General features: G+C 37.1%; 1 protein-coding gene across 3 annotated transcripts in view; it reads right to left on the bottom strand.

Annotated features, from left to right (window-relative positions):
- klhl13 (kelch-like family member 13) overlaps positions 1 to 19,960 on the bottom strand; it is a 30,784-nt gene extending 10,824 nt beyond the window's left edge. Inside the window, exons 1-3 of one of the 3 annotated variants that reach the window (XM_014006626.1) lie at positions 19,867 to 19,960; positions 17,798 to 17,869; positions 825 to 966 (exon numbers count right to left, since the gene is read on the bottom strand). In XM_014006626.1, the coding sequence (XP_013862080.1) occupies positions 825 to 966; positions 17,798 to 17,850 (195 nt within the window). In that variant the 5' untranslated portion in view covers positions 17,851 to 17,869; positions 19,867 to 19,960. Of the gene's footprint in view, positions 1 to 824; positions 967 to 13,609; positions 13,874 to 17,797; positions 17,870 to 17,991; positions 18,111 to 19,866 lie in introns of those variants that run through there. The other 2 variants (XM_014006627.1, XM_014006625.1) reach the window with 2 other exon arrangements.
- Positions 19,961 to 21,100: the final 1,140 nt, after the last annotated feature.

Genomic DNA, 21,100 nt, shown 5'->3' with positions numbered 1-21,100 from the left:
ACCAGTGAGGGACACCTTAATCAATAGCAGACTACAAAGACCATGTAATCATTAAGATTTAAATTATTGAAATAGTTTTTTAGCATCCTCAGGGAAATTATTGGATATTGCACTCGCTTATGCAAACCTGATTTTCTACCCATCATGTCTGATGCAACAAGAAACTTGGCAGCTTGTACAAATAGGCTGCAAACTAGCTGATACTGTAACAACAACTCAGACTGTCATAATCAGTGGCCAGGTTTCGCTTCAAAATTAACCATATAAACTAACACATTCCACAATCAGGATGTCAGACAAGAGAGGGTTAGAAAAATCATTATCATTCTCCCACTGTGCTGTGACAGCACAAGATTAATGAACAAAAAAAAAAAGGGCAGCCAAGGGCTTCTCATTTTCACAGAACGCTGGTGACCAAGGACAACAAATGCTTTTGCAGCAAACAGCAGAATGCCAGCCCCTACTGCCACATTTTGGAGTGATCCTCTACATCAAAGCTGACATGCAGAAGCAGCAATCAAGGCTAAAGATTAAAAAATAATAAATGAAGCTATGCAATGTAAAAGGACATTTTTAGAAGGAAGATGAGGCAATCCTTACAGTTTCCCGTTAAAGATTTAACACCTTATAGCAGCTGTACATCATAATATACAAGCTTACTTCTATMAATTTACAAAGACAAGAAATTCCAAAAGCTTTTAAATTAAATAAAAGCATTAACAAATGTATTTTTAAAGAAGAGTCTTGCTCTGATATACCTACTCACAAGGTATAAAAGTGTTAACACTGCTTCATAAAAAAACAATGATGGTTTGAACCCTCACCTGAAGAACCACAGAGCTGTGCGTATTGCTTGTGAAAAAGCGAGTGTTTCCAGTCTTTGATGCCTGAAGATGAGCAGAGATGCCCATTTCACCATAGCCCAGCGCGACTTTCATGTGAGCGTCGTCGTCCTCCACGAGGGATCTGTTAGGAAGGGGAAAAAGGGGGACAGGAGGTTTTAAACTTCAGAAAAGGTGTTTGTTCCTGGCTTATTTTAGCTTATAGAAAGTTGGAYGGGTAAGTTCTCAAAGTGACACGACGCCAAGGACGTTTTGGTGGTAGTAACCTAGTTGTTAGACAAACTGAGAAGCTGAAGCCCTGCTGGACCCAACCAGGTGGGGGAATGGAGAGAGAATATTCCTACTTTCCCAAAATGCTTTTGGACACTCAACAGAAATCCAAAGATCAATGGTCGTACATGTAAGAACTCCATTATTAACATAAGCCTCCAAATTACACAAAAAAATAAACATGCAAAGATTTTTCCAAAACTGAACAATCATTTCATGTTATACGGAGAACAAAAATACCTGCAACTAGTATTGTATGTAATCTAAAACTCTTACTGGGCAGCATTTATAAAAAGTTTAGACAGCTTGGATCAAAAAAAGACAATTCAATAGACTATTTGGTTTCAGGATCTACTGTAGCGCTACTCTAAAAAGGTACAATAATGACGATTATGTGACCAACTTGCTGTGGCCTAGTCAAAAGTTCACTTTCCACCACCATAAAAACACCAATGAAGAAACAACATTTGGTAAAATGTTTTCCATATCTAAAATTAAAATCCAAAGTCTTGTACAAGTGTTCTGGTTGCACCTAACACCTTACTTAAAAACTGCATGTAAATAATTTTACTTTTCATTCATTCATTAAACAAATGCAACAGAGATCTCATAACATTTGCAAAGATAATGAGTGGATAAGCCACAGAGAAAGGCCTTTTCTTTTGGCTCCATGACTAAGGACAGCTCAGCTTCACTTATGGTACTTTCATAACACTCTGTCCATTAGCTTTGTATTAAAATTCTGAGTATTTACATAAAAGTTGCTAAATTAAAAGGATGGATTCAAAGTGATGCTCAAAGGGAATCTAAGTAGCGTTAAAGAAAAGGAAAAAGAAAAATTCAAGAGGCATTTTGATGAACATGCCATTCTGCTGCCTTTTCACATGTGGTGACGCCTCTGACTCAAGCAGAATAGTAATGAGGGGAAGAGCTTTCTGTTTCAATAAGCTACACATCTATTTGATATACTATCCCTGAATTAAATGGGAAAATGAAAAATAATCTATAAAATGGGTTTCACACAACACTGAGAAGATCAATGTGTTTTTTCCTTTAGATTTACTGAAATAGAACCATATTGTTTGTGGCGTAATTAGCAGGTTTTCATAACTTGTAGAATGAAATGGCACAATAAAATATCAAGGGGGAAGAAGTAAATTCTGAAACTGGGATATTGCAGTCTCATATTTTGCATATTCCTGTACGTAATAAGATTAATCAAAAAACATTTAAAAAAAATTATACAACTAGGATCACATGTGATGTAATGTGGTGCAAAGTCTTCCTGTGCCTCAGAGAATTAATGTGTAAAGATGCCAAATGTGAGTCTGTGCCATGAAGAGGGTGGTGGTCTGCTCAGCGCAAGACAGAACGGGAGTTCCATCCAAACAAAATTGGTCTTTTTTTGGTCAGTTTTAAGCAGCACAAAAAGCTAATTAATGAGAAAACTAACAGAATACTTTAATTATGTTGCCTCATTTAAGAGGTGAATTTGATCTTTTTAATAACTTCAACTTTCATCCATCGGAGTATTTGGGAAAGAAAAAAACAGACCAAATTCTTAAAGCATGCTGAGAGAAACTGGATCAGCAGAGCCTCATAAAGTTTAAAGTTAAGCTAAAAGTAGAAGCAATGACTTGCATTTTTTAACGAGTAATCCCCCCACAAAACAGACTAAAGGAATACTGAATGAAAAACTACCCTTGAATTATCACAAATATTCATTCTCCATGGACTTTATAATGACGACAGAATAGTCAATGAAAGTGGCATTGGTGGTTTAAAAAGTGTTCATTTTTTTATTTGAAAGCTAGCCTGGGTTTTGATAAAATATTCTCTTACAGAAATGTCTGGCTCAGCTAAATGCTCATCTTCAAACGGGGCCCACAAGCAGGCAGCGCTTGTCAGAGGCAGGAGACTAATGGGTTTTAAAGAGACCATTTATAATGAAGTAATTCAAAGTCTTGATCTGGCTGAACATTTGTTTTGAGAGGAGGTTTTATCACTTGAAAGAAATTCCATTTGCTTATGAAAAAGGCTTTCAACTTTAGTTTCTTTAAATTAGTCTCAGATTTGAGATGTTATTTGTTGTATTAAACATGTTTCTACAAAAGCTGCAGTTTACTTTGTTGCACATGTATGCAGCATAATATGTAATAGTCAGTATTTTTGAGAAACTGAATTAAATTTTAACCTAAAATTAAAAGTTAAATAAAAATAAATTGAACTGTAAAAATGTGTCCAATTCTTTTGTGTCAGAGGAGAAAAAGCCTATATAAAAAAAGTAAGAAATATGTAAATCCATTTAGGTCATTATAGTTTATTTTTTTCCTCAAATCTGATTTGCATATAAAATACACAAAATTTTAAAATGAACTACGCAACACAATGGGCCTCATGCAAGAACCGCTCGTACGCACAGATTTGTTCTTAAGTTGTGCGTATGAGTGATTTAGGAGAATTTGTGGCATTCACCAATGTTTTCGTTTCTACGATTTTTTTCAGATACGAACAAAATTCACGAGTGGTCCAGACCTGTCGTATATTTTACSAGCAGTCAGTCTGCTGTTATCCAGACGGGTTTTCTTCAYTAATAACTTTATATTTCGTTAGTTTGAAGATATTTTGAGTTGAAAATAAATTTCACTCCATAATTATGTTGACAATAGGGCTGCCACAAACTATTATTTTTATAATCAATTAATCACCGATTATTTTTTCGATTAGTTGACTAATCGGATCATACGTTAATTGAATATAAAACATACAGCTTATCACGCCAGAATGCAGCTGCTATTATATAACCATCGTTAGATTTTAGCTATATGCTAACTAAAAATAATTGCCGTGGAAGGCAAGTTCTGCTCTGCAGATATTGCACAGGTTTCTCTTTCATTTTCTTAAAATGATCCCACACTTTTGAGCTCCGTTGCCAAGTAGCCATGATACCAGAGCCTGTCTGTATGATGTCTTGTGATGTCTTCGGCCTACCCCAGTTACCACTTCTGTGCAAGTGTGTCAAGGACAGAAAGGTAGATGTGGCAGTGGAAGGTGTCAAAGCAGTTTGGAGAGAAAAGTAAAGAAAAAAAAAAGAAAACGATTAATAGATTATTAAAGTGGTCATCGATTATTTTAATAATCAATTAGTCGATTAATCGTGGCAGCCCTAGTTGACAATAGGCTATTCTGCTTGAATTAGAGTTCTAATTTTAAATGTAATAATTTAGACTAACAATACAAATTGTCCGTCCGGCCGGCTTATCCGGGATCGGGTCACGGGGGCAGCAGCAGAGAGACCCAGACATCCCTCTCCCAAGCGACACTTTCCAGCTTGTCCTGGGGGACTCCGAGACGTTCCCAGGCCAGAGGGGATACATAATCCTTCTAGCAAGTCCTGGATTTTCTCCAAAGTGCCAGAMATATTTTGAAAACATTTTAAAATGCTTATTTCAGAACCGCAACTGAGACCACTCGTGACCGCGCCCGGGGGTGGGGGTGGTGACTTCTGAATAAATGAAAATGATTTAACACAGTTGTTTATACYTTTAGCAGCTCCTTTAATTCCACGGCTGACCTGCTAAAAATGACAGATTTTCTTTTCTGGATCTCTGACGGCAGGACTTCAATCTCTGAACTCATAAGTTCTTTTTAGTTTTCGCTGTCATTTTCATGAATGGACACTTCCTGATATCTGAGGTAGGAAACATGGCCTTATATGGTGTTTTTGGGGTGGTAATTATGCTAATCTCCTCTCGCGTGCACAAGCAGCCGGATACGAACAGGTGGAATTTACGCAGCTCATTTACACACTTTTCCTGAAGATAGAAGATAGATAGAAGAGTTTGATGAATCTGACGTGGCATGTTTGTACGAACCCTTTGTACGAACAAAAGTAAGAGAAATTTAGGATAAGAATACGGACATGTTCTTGCATGAGGCCCATTGTTCAGACCTTACACTCCCCACTCAAACCCCTTCCAGATGCCCCATTTTCCAGTAATATATACATTTCTAAATTTTTATGATCCATTATTCTTTGGTCCATCATTAAGTTTGCAAGACAATCAGAAAAGGAGCAAACACATTAAAGCAGCAATTAAAAAATAAAATAAATCTGTTGCAACTGTAGAATATATAATTTGCCACACAATTTGAATCAGCTATTGTAGGTTTCACAGGGTGTGGGGAAAAAAAGTGTCAAGTTGTAAATTAAAGAGTCTGGCTTCTGCTACACAATCACGATAAAATGCACTAACAGAAATATTGTTGGTTTTACATTGAATGTTTTGTGTCGCCATCATCAGATCTCCACACTAATGTGTCATGAAAACTTCAGCAGACTTGAGGCCTCCGCATGGTCCATCCAAACCTGTGAAATCTGTCTTAACGTAGATGTGATAAAAATTGCGTCATTTTGTTCTCCGCCTCGTGTTGCCAGCCCCTTCTTGGCAAAAAACCTGGGCTAAACTTTTCGCCACCCCGGGCCTTATGAAAACATTGTATGGTTGTTGGTCAGACGTTTGTGGACATGTTCGTTTATGCTGAAAAGCATTTGAACATGCAAATGAATATGGCATTTTACTTCTACTACTCTGCTTATAGCCAGCCGTTGTATGACCAAACAGATTTGAGGAGCAGCTGTTCAAGGCAGTCAGAATGTACATCTTTCCTTAACACAAAAAGTAAGGACATTTGTGTTTGGTAGATTATTTCTTAGTTTTAACAATAGTTCTTGGCAATACATTTTAACGGGCCTCAGACTGGCACCTGGGAGGTACCAGAAGCTTAAAAAGTGTCAATAGCAACAGCAAAATAAGCTGTTTGGTAAAACAAGATTTGGCAAATTTTTCATGTGCGCCACTGGAAAGCCTGTTAAATTCCTTTTTAAATGGTGGCATTGTAAGGAACATGCATTTGTGGGATTAATAGAGCAGAGTAAGTGGGTTGGTATAAGATTTGTTGCCAAGGAGCATTGCTACAAGAAAGAAATAATCTACCAAACACTAATTTCCTTACCTTTTTTTTGCAATGTTTGTAAGACTCTTCCAGATACTTAATGCATTTTGAAATTGCCAAAATCTCCTGGATGGAGACAGCACAGACATTGGACTTTGTCTGCCAAAATGTGTAGCGCTTTAACAGTGACAAATTTGTGGCCAAATGGTGAATATCAGAATGGAGACTCCAGCAGGAAGAAACCCGTGCTCTGACGTGTAGGGTTTCTCATTGGGACCATGAAAAGAAGAGCGCAAAAATGGAGCTTTTCGTCCCTGCACGTAGACTGGTTAGCTGCTGATCGACCAAGCCCTTTAAAAGTGCAGTATTTCTTCAAGATTTCATTATTAGCTTAAAGATGTTTCAGAGATAACCATTTGGAGAACAGGCTGAATGATTTATATTTTCACGGACATGCTGAACTGAGGAACAGAARGAAGAGGATAAATTAAACAAAGCCAAGGGAAACGTGGGCAACTTCTCACAAAAAGGTAAGAGAACCTGGGTAGGTCTATGTGAGCCAACATCTACTACACACAACTCTTTATCAACACTTACGATTTAAAAATGACAAGACGGGATCAATAAGAAGTCACATTTTACAAGATGATAATGGACTATGCCTAGCGGGAATTTGTGAACACCATGACTACTAAAAACACTGATGGTTTAAACAGCAGTCACGATCACACTGACACAGATCACAGGCAATGTACTTGTACATTTACCCCGTCAGGTGGTAAGTCGGACAGGCAGCGAAGAGTGAGTGGGTTGTCCAAACCATAAAGGAGTGTTGGTGGCTGCCAGAACAAAACAAAAGGAGACAGAAGCTACAGCATCCAACAGAAATGTTTGGCTTTTCTTGAGAACAGACAATCTCTTGTTGTCAGAGCTTGAAATTAATTACTATAATACAGACTTTAGTGCAGATTAGTATGGTAATAATGCACACATTACTGAAAAATGAGTCAAATTATCAAGCTGTAAAGCACACTAAGGCCAGATGTTCAGTGTATAACTTCTGAAAATCTCTTATCTTTATGTTGTAAATTGTTAAATGTGGCATCTGAATAAAAAGCTGTGCCATTTTAAAAAGAGTTTAATGGTAATTTTTTCCTCATAAATTAAGATATTCAGCAGTATGATGCAGCACTTTCCAACTTCAAAAAATGAGGATGAATCAGATAAATGGATACAAAACCTCAAACCAGGTCATGCAATATGGAACAGAATGTTTATCTTGAAGATGATGCAAAATTAAATAGAAATAAAAAAAATGTTAACATGGGTTAAAGTGAAAAATACTTTTCTTTTGAATGAAATATTCTAGACGTCATCTTTTTCAGGGAAGACCCTGCATTTTTCAACAAGATAAACACCAGACCACATTCTGCAGCAATCACAACATCATGGCTACGTAGAAGGATCCGGGTACTGAAACGGCCAGCCTGCAGTCCAGATCGTTCACCTATAGAGAACATTTGGCGCATCATAAAGAGGAAGGTGCGACAAAGAAGGCCCAAGACAATTGAACGGTTAGAGGCCTGTATTAGACATGAACGGGAGAGCATTCCTATTTCTAAACTTGAGAAACTGGTCTCCTCTGTCCCCAGACATCTGTTGAGTGTTGTAAGGAGGGGGATGCCATACAGTGGTAAAAAAAAATGGCCTTGTCCCATCCTTTTTGGGATTTGTTGACATGAAATTTTGAAACATTTTCCYTTAAAATGATAAATTCTGTTTAAACTTTTGATCTGTGATTTGTGTTCTATTCTTAATAAAATATTAGATGTTGGCACCTCCACATCATTGCTTTCAGTTTTTATTCACAATTTCTTTTGTGTCCCAACTTTTTTGGAATCCGCTTTGTACATTATAAAAAGGAGTTATTCAATAGTTTTCTTGCCCTACTTTATCACAGTCTGTTTGTCTGACACATTTCTTTCAGAGATGAGCTCACGTATGGCAGTTTCACCTGAGTAAACCCACTTGATGCTCTGCCAGACTGTGTGTTCTCACCCCTCCGGCCTTTCACGAAAATAAAATGATCCCTCGACAGCTGTTGCAGTCTCTGCAAAGCGGCCACAAATCAGCAGGAACTAAATGTCTGTTCCAAAGGGCAGGTAAATTAAAAGCTCAAAATGCTTCCCCGCCCCCCAACAACGCACAACTTAAGATGTGATGTGCATGTGTGTATCAATGCAAGACTGATGCACCGGAAAAAAAAAAACAAAAAACAAAACACAGCTGGTCTGATTTAAAAACAGCAGCCAATACTTCTGACAAGACAGCAACATTTAATTGTCAGGCAGACAAAGCTTGTTTTGTTGCACTTTCTGAAACACTTCAGTATGATGAAAAAGCTTCAACTTCGCATCTGGAGAGCACATTTAGGTGAAGGTTATTATTGCAATTTAAAGACAGACAACACACAAGACACAATATTTGTCTTTTTTTGTTGAACTTTGAAAAAACAATCACAGTAGCTTGAAATGGCATATTAGGTTTAAAACTTGCTGCAGTGTATTCAAGGAAGATGGAACAGAATAGGCGGTCTGAGCAAAGTGAGTGGACACAAACCAAACAAAATCCTGGGAATGTAGATTGTGACTGTACTGCCTTTGTGACATCTTAGAATATAGATAAGTCTCCAGCAAGCGGGTAGATAATGATGGCCAGTATACCCTTGCATATAAAGCAGTGGTGTGTGGAGTTTACTTTTTTGTTATAAAATTGTAGAGCTCCATGATAAACATGGAGCATGTAGAGAGCACGCTGGGGTGTTCATATTTACACCACTAAAATTCAGCACACGATGTTTATAGGCCACAAAGGAGAAGCATGAAATATTACTTCTAAAAACATTGCCTTTGTTTTGTCAGCATTAAGAAGAATGAATTTAAGATGAAGGAGGTCTATTGTTGTCTATTTTAGTATGTCAGATGTTGGTTGTTTAATTTTGATTAATTTAACTTACAGAACAAATTACTCTTGATGGGATATAAAACATTGTACAGACAGGTATCCAGGTGAAAGACTGAACCCTTTACCTCCAGGGACAACAATAATCCTCTCTTAGCAGCAAAGTAGGTTTCAGAGCAGCAGAATGACTTTACAGCCACATGAGACATGTGATATGTTCTTGCAACAGAGTTTCAAAGCTTTCCCWTTACAAATATCTGTACAGCCTCTCCATGGATTCAAACCTGACTCAATCTCACATCAGTCTCAAAGCTTGCAATGACAAATAGATTTCAAAATAAAATGTGCACATTTTATCAAATGTTCTTCAGTTTAAGTCTTGTGCAACGTCAATTGTCTTTTTTTAATAGACACAAAATTACACACATTTCATTTGATTTTGTTACAGTTTGTTTTAAAAAGATTTGTTATTGAGTCTTAAATGCACTTCATACAGCTGTGGTGTAGTTTGGGCAGTTGTGGTTTAGTAGTAGAGCAGCTGGCTTGGGACATGCATTGATGACCAATTGAGTAGCTTTACCTTTTATACACATTTTTATTGAGATTTTTAAAATATAATCTTTTCTATCCAATACTGTGATTAAAATACAGGGAATAAATTATGATTTTAGAAAGGCACAGTACCGTGCCTTCTTGTCCAAGTTATCCCTTGTGTTAAATCTCGCAGAACAGAACCTCAGAGGCTTAGTTTAATTCACACCTCGCATTATAACACATTTTTTATTTAAGCTTGCAGRACTTTACTGAATGAGTGCCGAATCACCCAGACAGGCGAGATAACCTAGCTTTTAACAAAACACATTTAAAAAAAACTTACTTCCTGTATGACTGCTAGTCTCATTTCTGTTGCGCAGTCATATTTTCTTTGTAATGACATCTACTGTTGAAATGAAGAGAACTACACTGAGAAATCAGGGTATGTACAGAAATTCTCAAGTTAAATTTAATACATTTTGATTCCTTTTTGAATACCGTTACAGTATTTTTTAATAACACCACTGAGGCACGAGTATAGCTGCAATCTTTTGAACTTCAGTTGTGGTTAGCCATTTCTTAAAAAGGTAATAGATTGTCATTTTATAACTTTTGTAGTAAGTGTAGTATTACTACAGTTACTGGATACATAGTTACTCATTTGCCTCAATAAAAACAGACCTATATACACAACAGAGAGGCTGGAAAAAAACAGTTGGGTACTTACAAAAATTAATAATTCATGTGATGTTTATTATTTTTAAATGGCCTTAATTTTTAGTAATTTTATTTACTAACTTACAACCCTGTAGACATCCTGTAAATTAAGTTCTTTAAAACCAGGTACTCCACCAGATTGATCACAGCTGGTTTGCACCATGGCCATGCACAAATATCTGACATCAACTTGTTCATTTAAACTCAAAATGAATCAAATGTGTCTACAATGGCAGAACTTCTGGAGATTATACAACAAAAAACAAACAAAACAGTCTTTATTATAATCACAACTTTTCACAATAGTGCTACTGCCATCAAAAAAAGTAAAAATGGAGACAAGATGAAGAGGCTTTGATCCATAGCGATGACAACAACAGCTTTTCTTTTGTGTGAGCAACAAGCACACCTTCAGATGGGTCTTCCAGCACTGCTGGCATGTTTGTGAGTCTGTTGTGTCCTCTGCTCAGACATATCCAGGCAATGTTATTTCTAAACAACAACCTAAGGATGCGTCATTGATTCTATAGCCTTAGGGCTCTTTGTTAGTGACATTTATTGTTAAATTGCTTTGGATATTGAGCTTTCAAAAAATGTTTTTTCTAGGTAAATGATAGTRTTTTATACCAGCATACATTTGAGTATAAAAAAGGTATCTAAAAATGAACAGCGAGCAGATGTCACTGCAGAGCGACAACATAGATAAACAGCCTCAATCAGCATGTTTCGCCTCCTACTTCAGACACCAACTTGGCTTTGTGACCACCTTCATTACTGTCTAAGAAGCACTATTGCAGCAGATCAACTTCATCTACCGTTTTACCTCTTTACTTTCATACAAAACTGTGAAAGCAAAAATGCAACAAGTCTAAAAGGTGTTTTGTAAAATAAAAAAGGTTTTAAAGAATTTAATATATGTAGAGCTACTTGATCTTTAAAAAAAACAGAAACCACAATCATTAACTGAGTATAAATAAAGTCTAACAGACTTCACATGGGTTTAGGGCTGCACAATATATTGCAAATATTTTGTCATCGCAACATCAGTGTGCGCAATACACTTATTGCAAAGGACTGCTTCAAATGCAATAATTGTTAATTATGTATTTGAAGAGTGTTGAAGTTGTATTTTTCATGCTAATGCAATATTTAAATCAGAAGGACAGAGTCTCACAGCAGCAAAAGCTCACACCAGACATCACCGTATTTTTTTTATATTGTACAGCCCTACATGGATTAAATATGGCCAAGGAGCCAGAAGAGGCCTTGAGCAGTCGATTAGAAACTAGCCTTTTCTTTTGGAGGTGATTGGTTAAAAAAAAATGTTTAAAACTGGATATCTTTAATGTTAAAGTTTAACAAATTGAAAAGCCTGTAGAATAAAAAAAATAGTATTTTATCAACCTGCTGCCTTTAGAGGTTTTAACAAAACAGCTCGTTAACTTAAATATATGTCTTAAGTCCAAACAGATAGTAGGTTTATAAGGAGTGACTTCTCCCTGACCACAGGCTAACCTATAATTGGGGGCCCCAATATCAGCCTGCCTAAAACACAGCTTACTATTCACATTTTAAAATAGCAAGTTGTCCGGTGGGGCAAAGCAACACAGAGCAGAGTAAGGTGGCATAAGTACACTTCCCTAACCACACATGATCTATTTGAGAACACTGTCCACAGCCACTTAAGTCAACTTTGATGTACATTCATTTTTGTATCTTCATAGAAGGAGGTGTCAGCTCTCTAAAACATTTGCTGACAGACCAGTGTGAAGATCCTCTCCTTGCACTTCCACAATGTCAAGTGATGAAAAACATGAATGCTGTGTACATTCAATCTCTGACAAGGTCTTCATTTCTGCTGAGCCTACACAAGATGCAAACGCGATACGGATTTAAAAAAAAAGGTGGGGGGTGGGGGGGGGCAGGTTTACGTGTCAAAAAAGTCAATTAGATACTAGGGAAAGACAATTTGGACAGATAGGCATTCAAAGCAATCATTTTTATGCATTACATTTTGAAGGAGCTTTACATGCCCCAAATAACTGACAAATTGAACTGTGAAATATCTGAGCGCAAAATTAAGAGAAGCTACAAACAAAAATTTATTCACTGCTACAAAATTACCACTTTGGAACTTCTAAGACAATTTATGACTCACTTTATAGATCCATTAATTAAAATGCTCAAGTTATAGTACTAAAACTGTAATAATTACAAACTTCCTGGTTTGATTTAGAGACTGTCAGAAACTGAAACGTGTGCTTGGTAGATAACTGTTACAACGACTGAGTTACCCTTGGAAAAGACCCTGAACACCCAGCTGCTCTGATGGAGACAAATAGTTGAAGTTTGTCTTTGAAAGTCAGGGGATTAATGTGAATAAACTTAAAAATCACAGCCACTTTTTAGAAAGAAAGGCCCTAATTTATAATTATTCAGTGACAAGTTGTGTCTTGAACCTAAAACATTGACCATTTGATTAATTCATCTTCTCAAAAGATGAAATAATCTGAAATTTTAATACATACTGTATTTTTTTTATTTTACAATTAAGAAGCACCTGCAGATATAAAACCTTAATAAAAATATAAATCTCATTTCTTATTGTGAATACAGAAATATTTAAAAATATTTGTGTTTRATTATCAAAGTTAAGTTCTTAAGCACATAAAAAACTACAAGACAGAGGCTGCAGAAATCCAATGTGGTAAAAATCCATCCAAGTAAGCGCCTCCGGCTTGTAAAATTTCTAGTAGGCAATCAGTTAGCTCAGTTAACACGTTGCTTTGAGAACTATTTTCATCCCTTTCCTTCAGAAAGGCACAGCCACATAGATATAAAACAAAAACATTGAAAGCTTTAGAAGAGGAATAGACAGGATGGTAGGACGATGTGTAAAGCACATGCTTTTTACCCTTCCCCCTTCCTGAACAGTAGCAGATGACAATAGCTTCTAAACCAGGGCATGTCAGACATCCTGACAAAGGCAGGCTCCTCCCAAGCTGCTGAGTCCCAGATCCCAAATAAACATAGCCACAGGAAGAGGGCAAGAGTCAGGGATGTGGTGCTTGGCATGCCTGGACTAGCAGTGAAACAAACCCTTTTCAGAAAAACAACACGTCCGCGGAACTATAAAATTCAAGCTGGACAAGGAAAATCCCTTGAAACACCACAGGGCTCAGTCGCATTCTGCCTAATCTGGGGATGCAACATGAAAAATATATATAACCTTAATTTACACAGAAATGTTAGAAATAAACTGAGAAATCAAGTCTCGAAATATACTGCTAAAGGCTGTAGAACGTGGACGCCGTTGAGCTCTTACTCACATGTAGGCAGGCGAAAGGGGTGAGGACCTGGATGTCTTAAGAACTGGCACTGGGAATTTCCAGCTGACGGGAGAACCGCTTTTCCATTTTAACGGCATGTTGTCACCAGAATGGTGCTACAGCAATACCAACAGCAAAGACCATTTCCATGAAAAGGTTCCCAATGCAGTCTTCCATCCCACTCTGCCCACACCATTTAAGGAGGAGGGAGAGCAGCGGTGGCACCAGCAGCAGCACAAATCCACTGGTCCAGGAAGCGCAGGCTACAGTCAGGGGTTGTGTCTTTAGCAGCAGCGCTGGGAAGCCAATAGATTGCATTTGATGCGACTGCTTGTCCTGCTGCATTCACAGTTCTCGCATGGTGGGGGGTGGTGGTGAGAGAAAAGCCCTGCCTTCTCATCACCTTTTCAAAACCCGGATAGTCAGCGGCTATGCAGCAGTGCCACCTTGTTGAAGGGGAGAGAATTACAACAAGGCTTTGGATTCAAACAGGGAGAGATGCACAAAATTACAAACAGTTCAAATAAAAACTACAGTACAAGCATGTCATTCATCTTAAAAAAAATAATGCATCTAAAACCAGTAGAGATTCAGGAAAGCATTATGCTGAATGACATATTCGTATATGTATCTACTGTAAATTTGGTTTTCCTCACATGAACAGAACTGCAGTTGTTCCAACATTTCTTCACTGAATAGTTTGCTATGTATACAGCAGTAGCTTGTTCGTATACAAACGTGTGACTCTGCAGCTAAAAACAGCTACAGGAGCTCATTCAGAGGTCTCATACTAATTCCTATACATCGAGACTATGACGGCGATTATGGCTGCAATCATGGGATGACAAAACAGTCACTGTTTGCAGATATACAGATACACTATGTTCATAATTATAGCTCTGACAGATTCAGTTAAACACAAACAACAAGGTCAAGCAATGTGCACAGCACAAATGCACTGACAGAATGCACTAAGCCTCCAGCAGCTACAGCATTTCTAAACACACATGCTATGGTTATTAAAAGCCACACAAGCTCTAATTCTGTGGTATATGTAATAACATAAGTAGTACAGTAAGTAGAGCACAGTCAGACTTATTTGTAGTAATAAAACTAAATGTCAGCAAACCACAGACTTTTTAAAAGCTGCAACCAGTGGCTGAACAGACTTCAGACAAACAGCTTTCAGAGAGGAGAAGTATTGAATAAATGACAGTTTGTAACCCGATTAGACACTTTCTACGTTTCCTTGAACTAGAAACCTGATCATATAAATCTGGTTGAACTTTAGCATTATCATAAAAGAGTACCTATTTAATCAAATGTTCAGTTTTATGTACGACAAAACATCTGTTTTTTTAAAAAAAAAGGAGGTCAGGACTAAAGCAAATTAAAACATTAAAAGTATTTTCAGGTGATCATGCTTAATCAACATCCACTCTGGACAGGCTGGCAACTGTAATGTCACTTACGAATGATTTCTAAATAATTTGGAAGGTAATCAATATTTTGCAAAAACATTCTATGCTTGTTAACACCTAAATTCTCCAGACAATTAATACAACTTTTATTTTTGTCACAACTTTCACACCTGCTGATTATCAGTTTATCACACAGCTGACTTGCTGCACCTGGTTGTAATTTCCAATCATTAGGTAAGAGTAAACCACACAATAGACCTGCAACTACAACACAGGCCTTAAACTCAAGTCAAAAAGAGCCACACACTGACGTGGCACACCCCATCAAGAAGGCATCACTCAATTGGCTTTTGCCAGTTCTTATTTCCTAAACAGACATGTACACATAACTGGTCTGCAAAACTACTTATCAAGCCTGCAAAAAACTCTGAATATCATTTACACATTTCATTACTGCTTGCATGAGAATGGCAATAATGCCAAATGCAAAGAACTGGAATACAAACTAGAGAATACAGTGGTTGTAACTAGATAACTTTTTTTTAAAACAAAAGAAATACAAGGTACTGTTACTCATTTTTAAATCCTCATTAGGGATGACTTGGCCTGATAAAAACCAGACCCTTGTCCTTCACTTTGCTTCGTACGAGGGTCTGGACTCTCGGCTATAGAGAAGCGATTCTTGCTGGAGGCGTGGCCTCTGCTGAAGTTTAAAATGATTGGATCAGTTGGCTGCGGCATATGCGTGCCATCTTCACTGTGAAGGAGGCCAAGCTAAAAAGCTAACCAGAAATCACGTGGGCTCTAAACAACGCTACTGAGTGGAGAGAAGTACAGAGCCGAACGAGACGACTGTAAATGATGCCGCTTTGTCAGACAAATTTAATTTAATTTGGAAGCCTTATCAACACAGACTGGCTTCGTTCACTTCCTCCACTGCCGTATGCTAAACTAACTAGCAGACACTGCGCAGAAAATCAACATCGCTCAAAACTCCGCCTTCTGTTTGCTGATTGGCCCGGACAAAAATTCCCCTGAAGAAATCCTAGTCAATGGGAGAAATCCCAGACGGAGCAGTGAAGGGAAACTAAAACTGAGCGGAACTGCGTAGGAAGGCAAAGGCTAGGGATGACTGAATACATTAAAATTGTATATTTTGTTGCAGTAAAACTATTTCGAAAGGGAGAAAATAGACTTTGTGTTTTGTTATCGAAAATTGGTTTGGTATGTTTTAGACATGGGACGGTATGAAATTATGACGGTATGATAAACTTGGGCCAAAATATCACGGTTTCACTGTATTATGATTACAGCTCTAAAGATTTTGTTTTGAAATTTGTATTTAAAAACAAAAAAGAAATTAACTTTTCTATTATCATATTCAACTTTATCTTTGGAAGCTGTTTTTAGATCTCAGAGGTGTTATGCTGAAATTTTATTTAGCTGTGTGCATCTGTACTTGTGTGATTTTTAGCACCTAATGTAATCAGGTTATCCTGATAAAGTTTACACTAGTAAGATAACTGCTTTTCTATTGCTTTATTATTTAAGACAAATCAGTGTATGCTGCACAAGTCTTTTTATTGAAGTAATGCATCAAGTTTTTATCATGTTATAAATGACAAATGGTTTTTTGACAAAGATTATATAAAAATATGCACAGAAACAAGAAATCACAACTATGAATGCATGTTTATGAAACGCACGTTCAGCTAACGAGCTGCTCGGCTAAAGGAGGCATTCAGTTTTATCGCCTTTCACTTAAAAACTTATCAAATACACAATCCAACAACTCAAACAGTTTTGCAGACAAGCTGTGACCGGTGCATTAAGCCACAGCAACACAGTGATGTTTCACAATCTGATGCTAAAGTTAACTCGTTCAAAGATAACATAACTTTACCTGGAGCTGAGATCATGTGTTGCCTCCATGGTCCACATTGCTGTCGTCTTTACGGCATCTTAAGTATTTTCATATAGCTGGATTTATTATTTTAGACAGCAATTCAAGCAACTTTTCCTATCACAAACACCCAACAGCTGAGTATAAACCCAGACAACTGTGGGTTTTAGATATGAGTAGGCGGACATTTGTGAGAAAAGAAAGGTTGGGGGGACGCTGATCGATTCACGTAGTTTGAACTTTTATTCCGCAAGAGCATGCATGTGAAACAGACCAACAAAGTCACATTAAACAAAGTAAAGTCATTCGAATAACACTATCCAGTGGAGGTGATCCAAAGATTGTGAGAAAAGTGGATAAAAACTTTATTCAACTTTGGATTGACAGTCAAATAACGGATGTGTTTTCCGCACTGAAGGCTCTAACTGGTGAAATACTGTAGCAGAAACACTTCATTAGGTCTCCATGTAACTGGAGGACTCTCTGGCACTAACGCTCAGTCCTGGTGTGTGTGCGGTTAACACCTCTACCTCATCTCTCTATAATCAGGGATTACCTAATTTAACACCGGTTCCAGATGAACACTAATTCCTAACTCAGTTTGATACCAGGCCTTGATAACTTGTAAGAAATTGTTCACTGCCGATACTCTGTCAGCAACTGTTTCTTCAAAGTTAATTTATTTTTGCCTTTTTTTGTTGAAAAAGGAGAATATTAATCAAAATATTTTCTAAGCACATTCACTACATTTTGTGAGCTGAGAAAATGAAGTGGATTTGATTTTATAAAAAGAAGGGGGGGGGGGGAATCAAAAATATTTACACAATGGATTAAGAAATGAGAGCAGAAGATGTTCTACATTACCTGTCATGTAATCCAATGGGCATCGTCTCCCCTCTGTGTGCAGGGTGCTCCATACCCTCACCAAAACGATACCTAAAAAGACGTATTTAATGTCACAAATATCTAATATCGTCAATGTGTGTAAAGATTTGTAAATTCTGAAACGATGTTTAAACTTTTTTAGCTTTAAAATTTAAAATAGCCAACATAAAAACCTGCAAACTTTTGCTTTGCACAAAACCAGCCTAATTTAAGTTCAAACACGGTCAATGTGTTACTAATCACAAGCTTTGCACTTTCAGTCTCATCTAAAAGTACTGTGCCCAATCCTGCATGTTTAAAAGGGTTCTCTACTCCAGCACACCTGAATCAAATTAACAGGTGTTAAACAGGCAGAACCTGGAGGTAATTTAACCACTGAATCAGGTGCGTTGGAGCAGGGAAACGAGTAAAACCTACAGGATAACGGCCCTCAAGAGCCAGGATTGGACACCCCTGCTTTAGTGCTTTGCATCCAAAAAGACGTTTCCTTAGAATCCATTAAAAGCAATCCTAATCACTGGTTCTTCAAACCTTCTGAAAATGTTCCACTCATTTTCTGTGCAGTTATTGTACTTGACCAACCAACCAACCAACCAATCAATAAATAAATAAATAAATACTGGAATAGTTGAGGACAAAAAAAGGAGTACAACGTACACTTGATAGTGTCTGAAATGCATACCTTCACAAAACATATCACAGTCCTGACAAAGGTCACAAGGGGTGAACCAAACTTCAGAGGATCATCGCTTTGTGTCAAGTTTACAACAAACAGATGTTTGACAAACACCTTGCTTATGATTGTTGCTATTCTTTATAAATTTAACCAAAAAGATTCTCTTTTTGATGTGCTGATGGTAAAGGTAAATTATTTATAGATCAAAGTTACATGGCTTCATTTTCTCACCAGAAAAGGGTCAGATAATTCCAATTTTATTTATCTGTTAAGGGACGATCCACAAGAAACATCAGACAATGTAAACGTGTCACAGTTAGCTGAAATAAACTAATTTTCATCTGTAGTCCCTTTTGGCAGTTCTTGAAGACAGCCTAAGAAAACAACTACATTAAAATCACATACACCTCTGTCAAATATACAATAAAATTACAGAAGACAATACATTCATAAAACAAAAACATTTCTGATCCTATGGGTTATAATAGAGACTTGATTTAATACAGTTCTTTAGTTGAAGACCTGAAAACAGGTGAAAAAGCAACTGCATTTCAAAGAAGGACCAAACAAACAAATAAAATAAAAATGGCTTCTTGGAAACAAAATGTAAAAATTGAGGGATGACTCAAGACTTCTGCACAATGTTCACAACAAAAAGGGTGTAAATAGTTGATCAGTAAAAAAAACAACTCAGACTTATGAACGTGTCATTTTGTGTGTACGCATACATTTTGCAACATAAAGTATGGCTTTACTGTTGTCGTGAATTATTTAATTATTACTTTAGTAAACAAACAGGGGTGGAAATGTACAGTTGTCTCTCAGGAACAAGAGTCCTTTTAAAAACTTAGACGCCTGACGGCGTTTTAAGCAAACACAAACTCGCTCTTCAGCTTTTACCTGCTAACCTGGCGTTAAGGCTCAACTTCGGTCCAAAATAAAACACCCCGAATTGTTCTGTTCCGACACAGTCCACTGTCAAACCGAAGCATTGCTGAATTTCTGGCCATATTGACTCTACAACGTCGGTATATGTTCTCCAGTGGGAATCAGGCTGCAGCTAACTAGCTTAGCTAACTCTAATGTTAAATAGCGTCAAAAAGCTATCTTAAATATAGCTCGTTACACACAGCTACAACTCGTTAGCTACGTGCAGTAAATTTTAAGTAACATAAGAAAAACCCGGCGCCTAAACACGAGTTGTCTGGCTTAGTTGTTACTTGGTTGATTGATTGATTTGCAACCAACAACAGATGGCTGTGGTGGTTACATTCGTAAATGGTAAGCTCATCAAGCTACACAGATTATAACAAGCCCTGTACAAACCTTTGACATACTCTGCAAACTTTTAAATAACACAGTCACTCCGTACCTTTCTAAGCGAGATGTTACTGGCGTCCTTGTTTTTCTTTCCAAGCCCAAATCCACTTACACCACTGAAAACGCCTTCCCTGTCTCATTTTATCCAATCCCGTTTGCGTTTACTGGAAAACCGGGAATATCGAAACTTCCGATTGGTGGAAAAGTATGGCAATCTTCTATTATTGGCTGAAAACTCCCGTTACTAAATAAAGTGGGTTTTAAGAAGAGTCCTCATGTGAGGGAGGCTGTACAGTCTGTTCTCACCAAATATTTGTTTATAGATTGAATAATATTTAAATGAAGTTAAACAAAACTGAAAGTAAGAAAGAATTAAATATATTTATACGTCTGTGAAAGAGATGTGAAAAGAATAACTTCTTTTATTTTTGCACAACAGTGAACACAAATAGTTGCATATACAAAACAATAGTTTCTACTTATGTGAAGCAGAAGTGAAGTATGCTATACTATGAGAAAATTAATGAAATGCTAAAATATAAATACCATTATTAAAAACACTGACATTGCAACAAAAAGTGATTTTCTTTAAAATTATTGTGCAGATTATGTTGATAATTATCCTAATTGGTTTACGAATCAGAAGGCTCCTAAAAACTAGTCGATGAACTCCAAAAAATGTGCTTATTTCCCCCTTGTTGACCACATGCTTTTTCTTCCACAAGTGTCCTTTTTTATTTAAGCAAAAGACAATGTAAAAAAAAAACTTGAAGCATCGTAAAATCATCTATGTGAGACTTGTGCCAGAAAACCAGTTTCACTAAAAAGCTGTTTTTTTTTCCCCCTAGACAGGACTAATCAACTAGCGGCCCGCGGACCACATCCAGCCCGCCAGTGACCAAAGTTCGGCCTGCCAATTGGTTCATTCATCTCTTGAGACCAAACCCCTGTTTTTTTTACTTTAATTACTCTAAGTTATTTTAGTTAAACATAGAAATGTTTGGTATCTACAGAAATGTCAGAATCTTGTCCAGAAGCTGGTAAAAGCTATTTCTGTGCACACTCAAGACAGAAGACTAGCAGTTGAAGATAAGAATATGAAAGTGAAAAAAATTGATTAAAAAGGTTGGCAAGTCAGAGATGTCAAAATATTATTTGTGGTAAATAAGAGGCAGAATGTGTTATTGTTGTTTTTGTTGTTTTATTATCCCTTCTTTTATTACATAGGTTCTGTATGTTGTATTCATGGTTAAATGCAACAAAATAAACTATTTCAAAGGTAACAG

This window comes from Austrofundulus limnaeus, unplaced genomic scaffold (assembly GCF_001266775.1).
Source record: "Austrofundulus limnaeus strain Quisiro unplaced genomic scaffold, Austrofundulus_limnaeus-1.0 Scaffold37, whole genome shotgun sequence".
Classification (NCBI taxonomy): domain Eukaryota; kingdom Metazoa; phylum Chordata; class Actinopteri; order Cyprinodontiformes; family Rivulidae; genus Austrofundulus; species Austrofundulus limnaeus.
The sequence above is the reverse complement of the archived record's forward strand: the minus strand, read 5'-3'. Positions and strand labels throughout refer to the sequence as shown.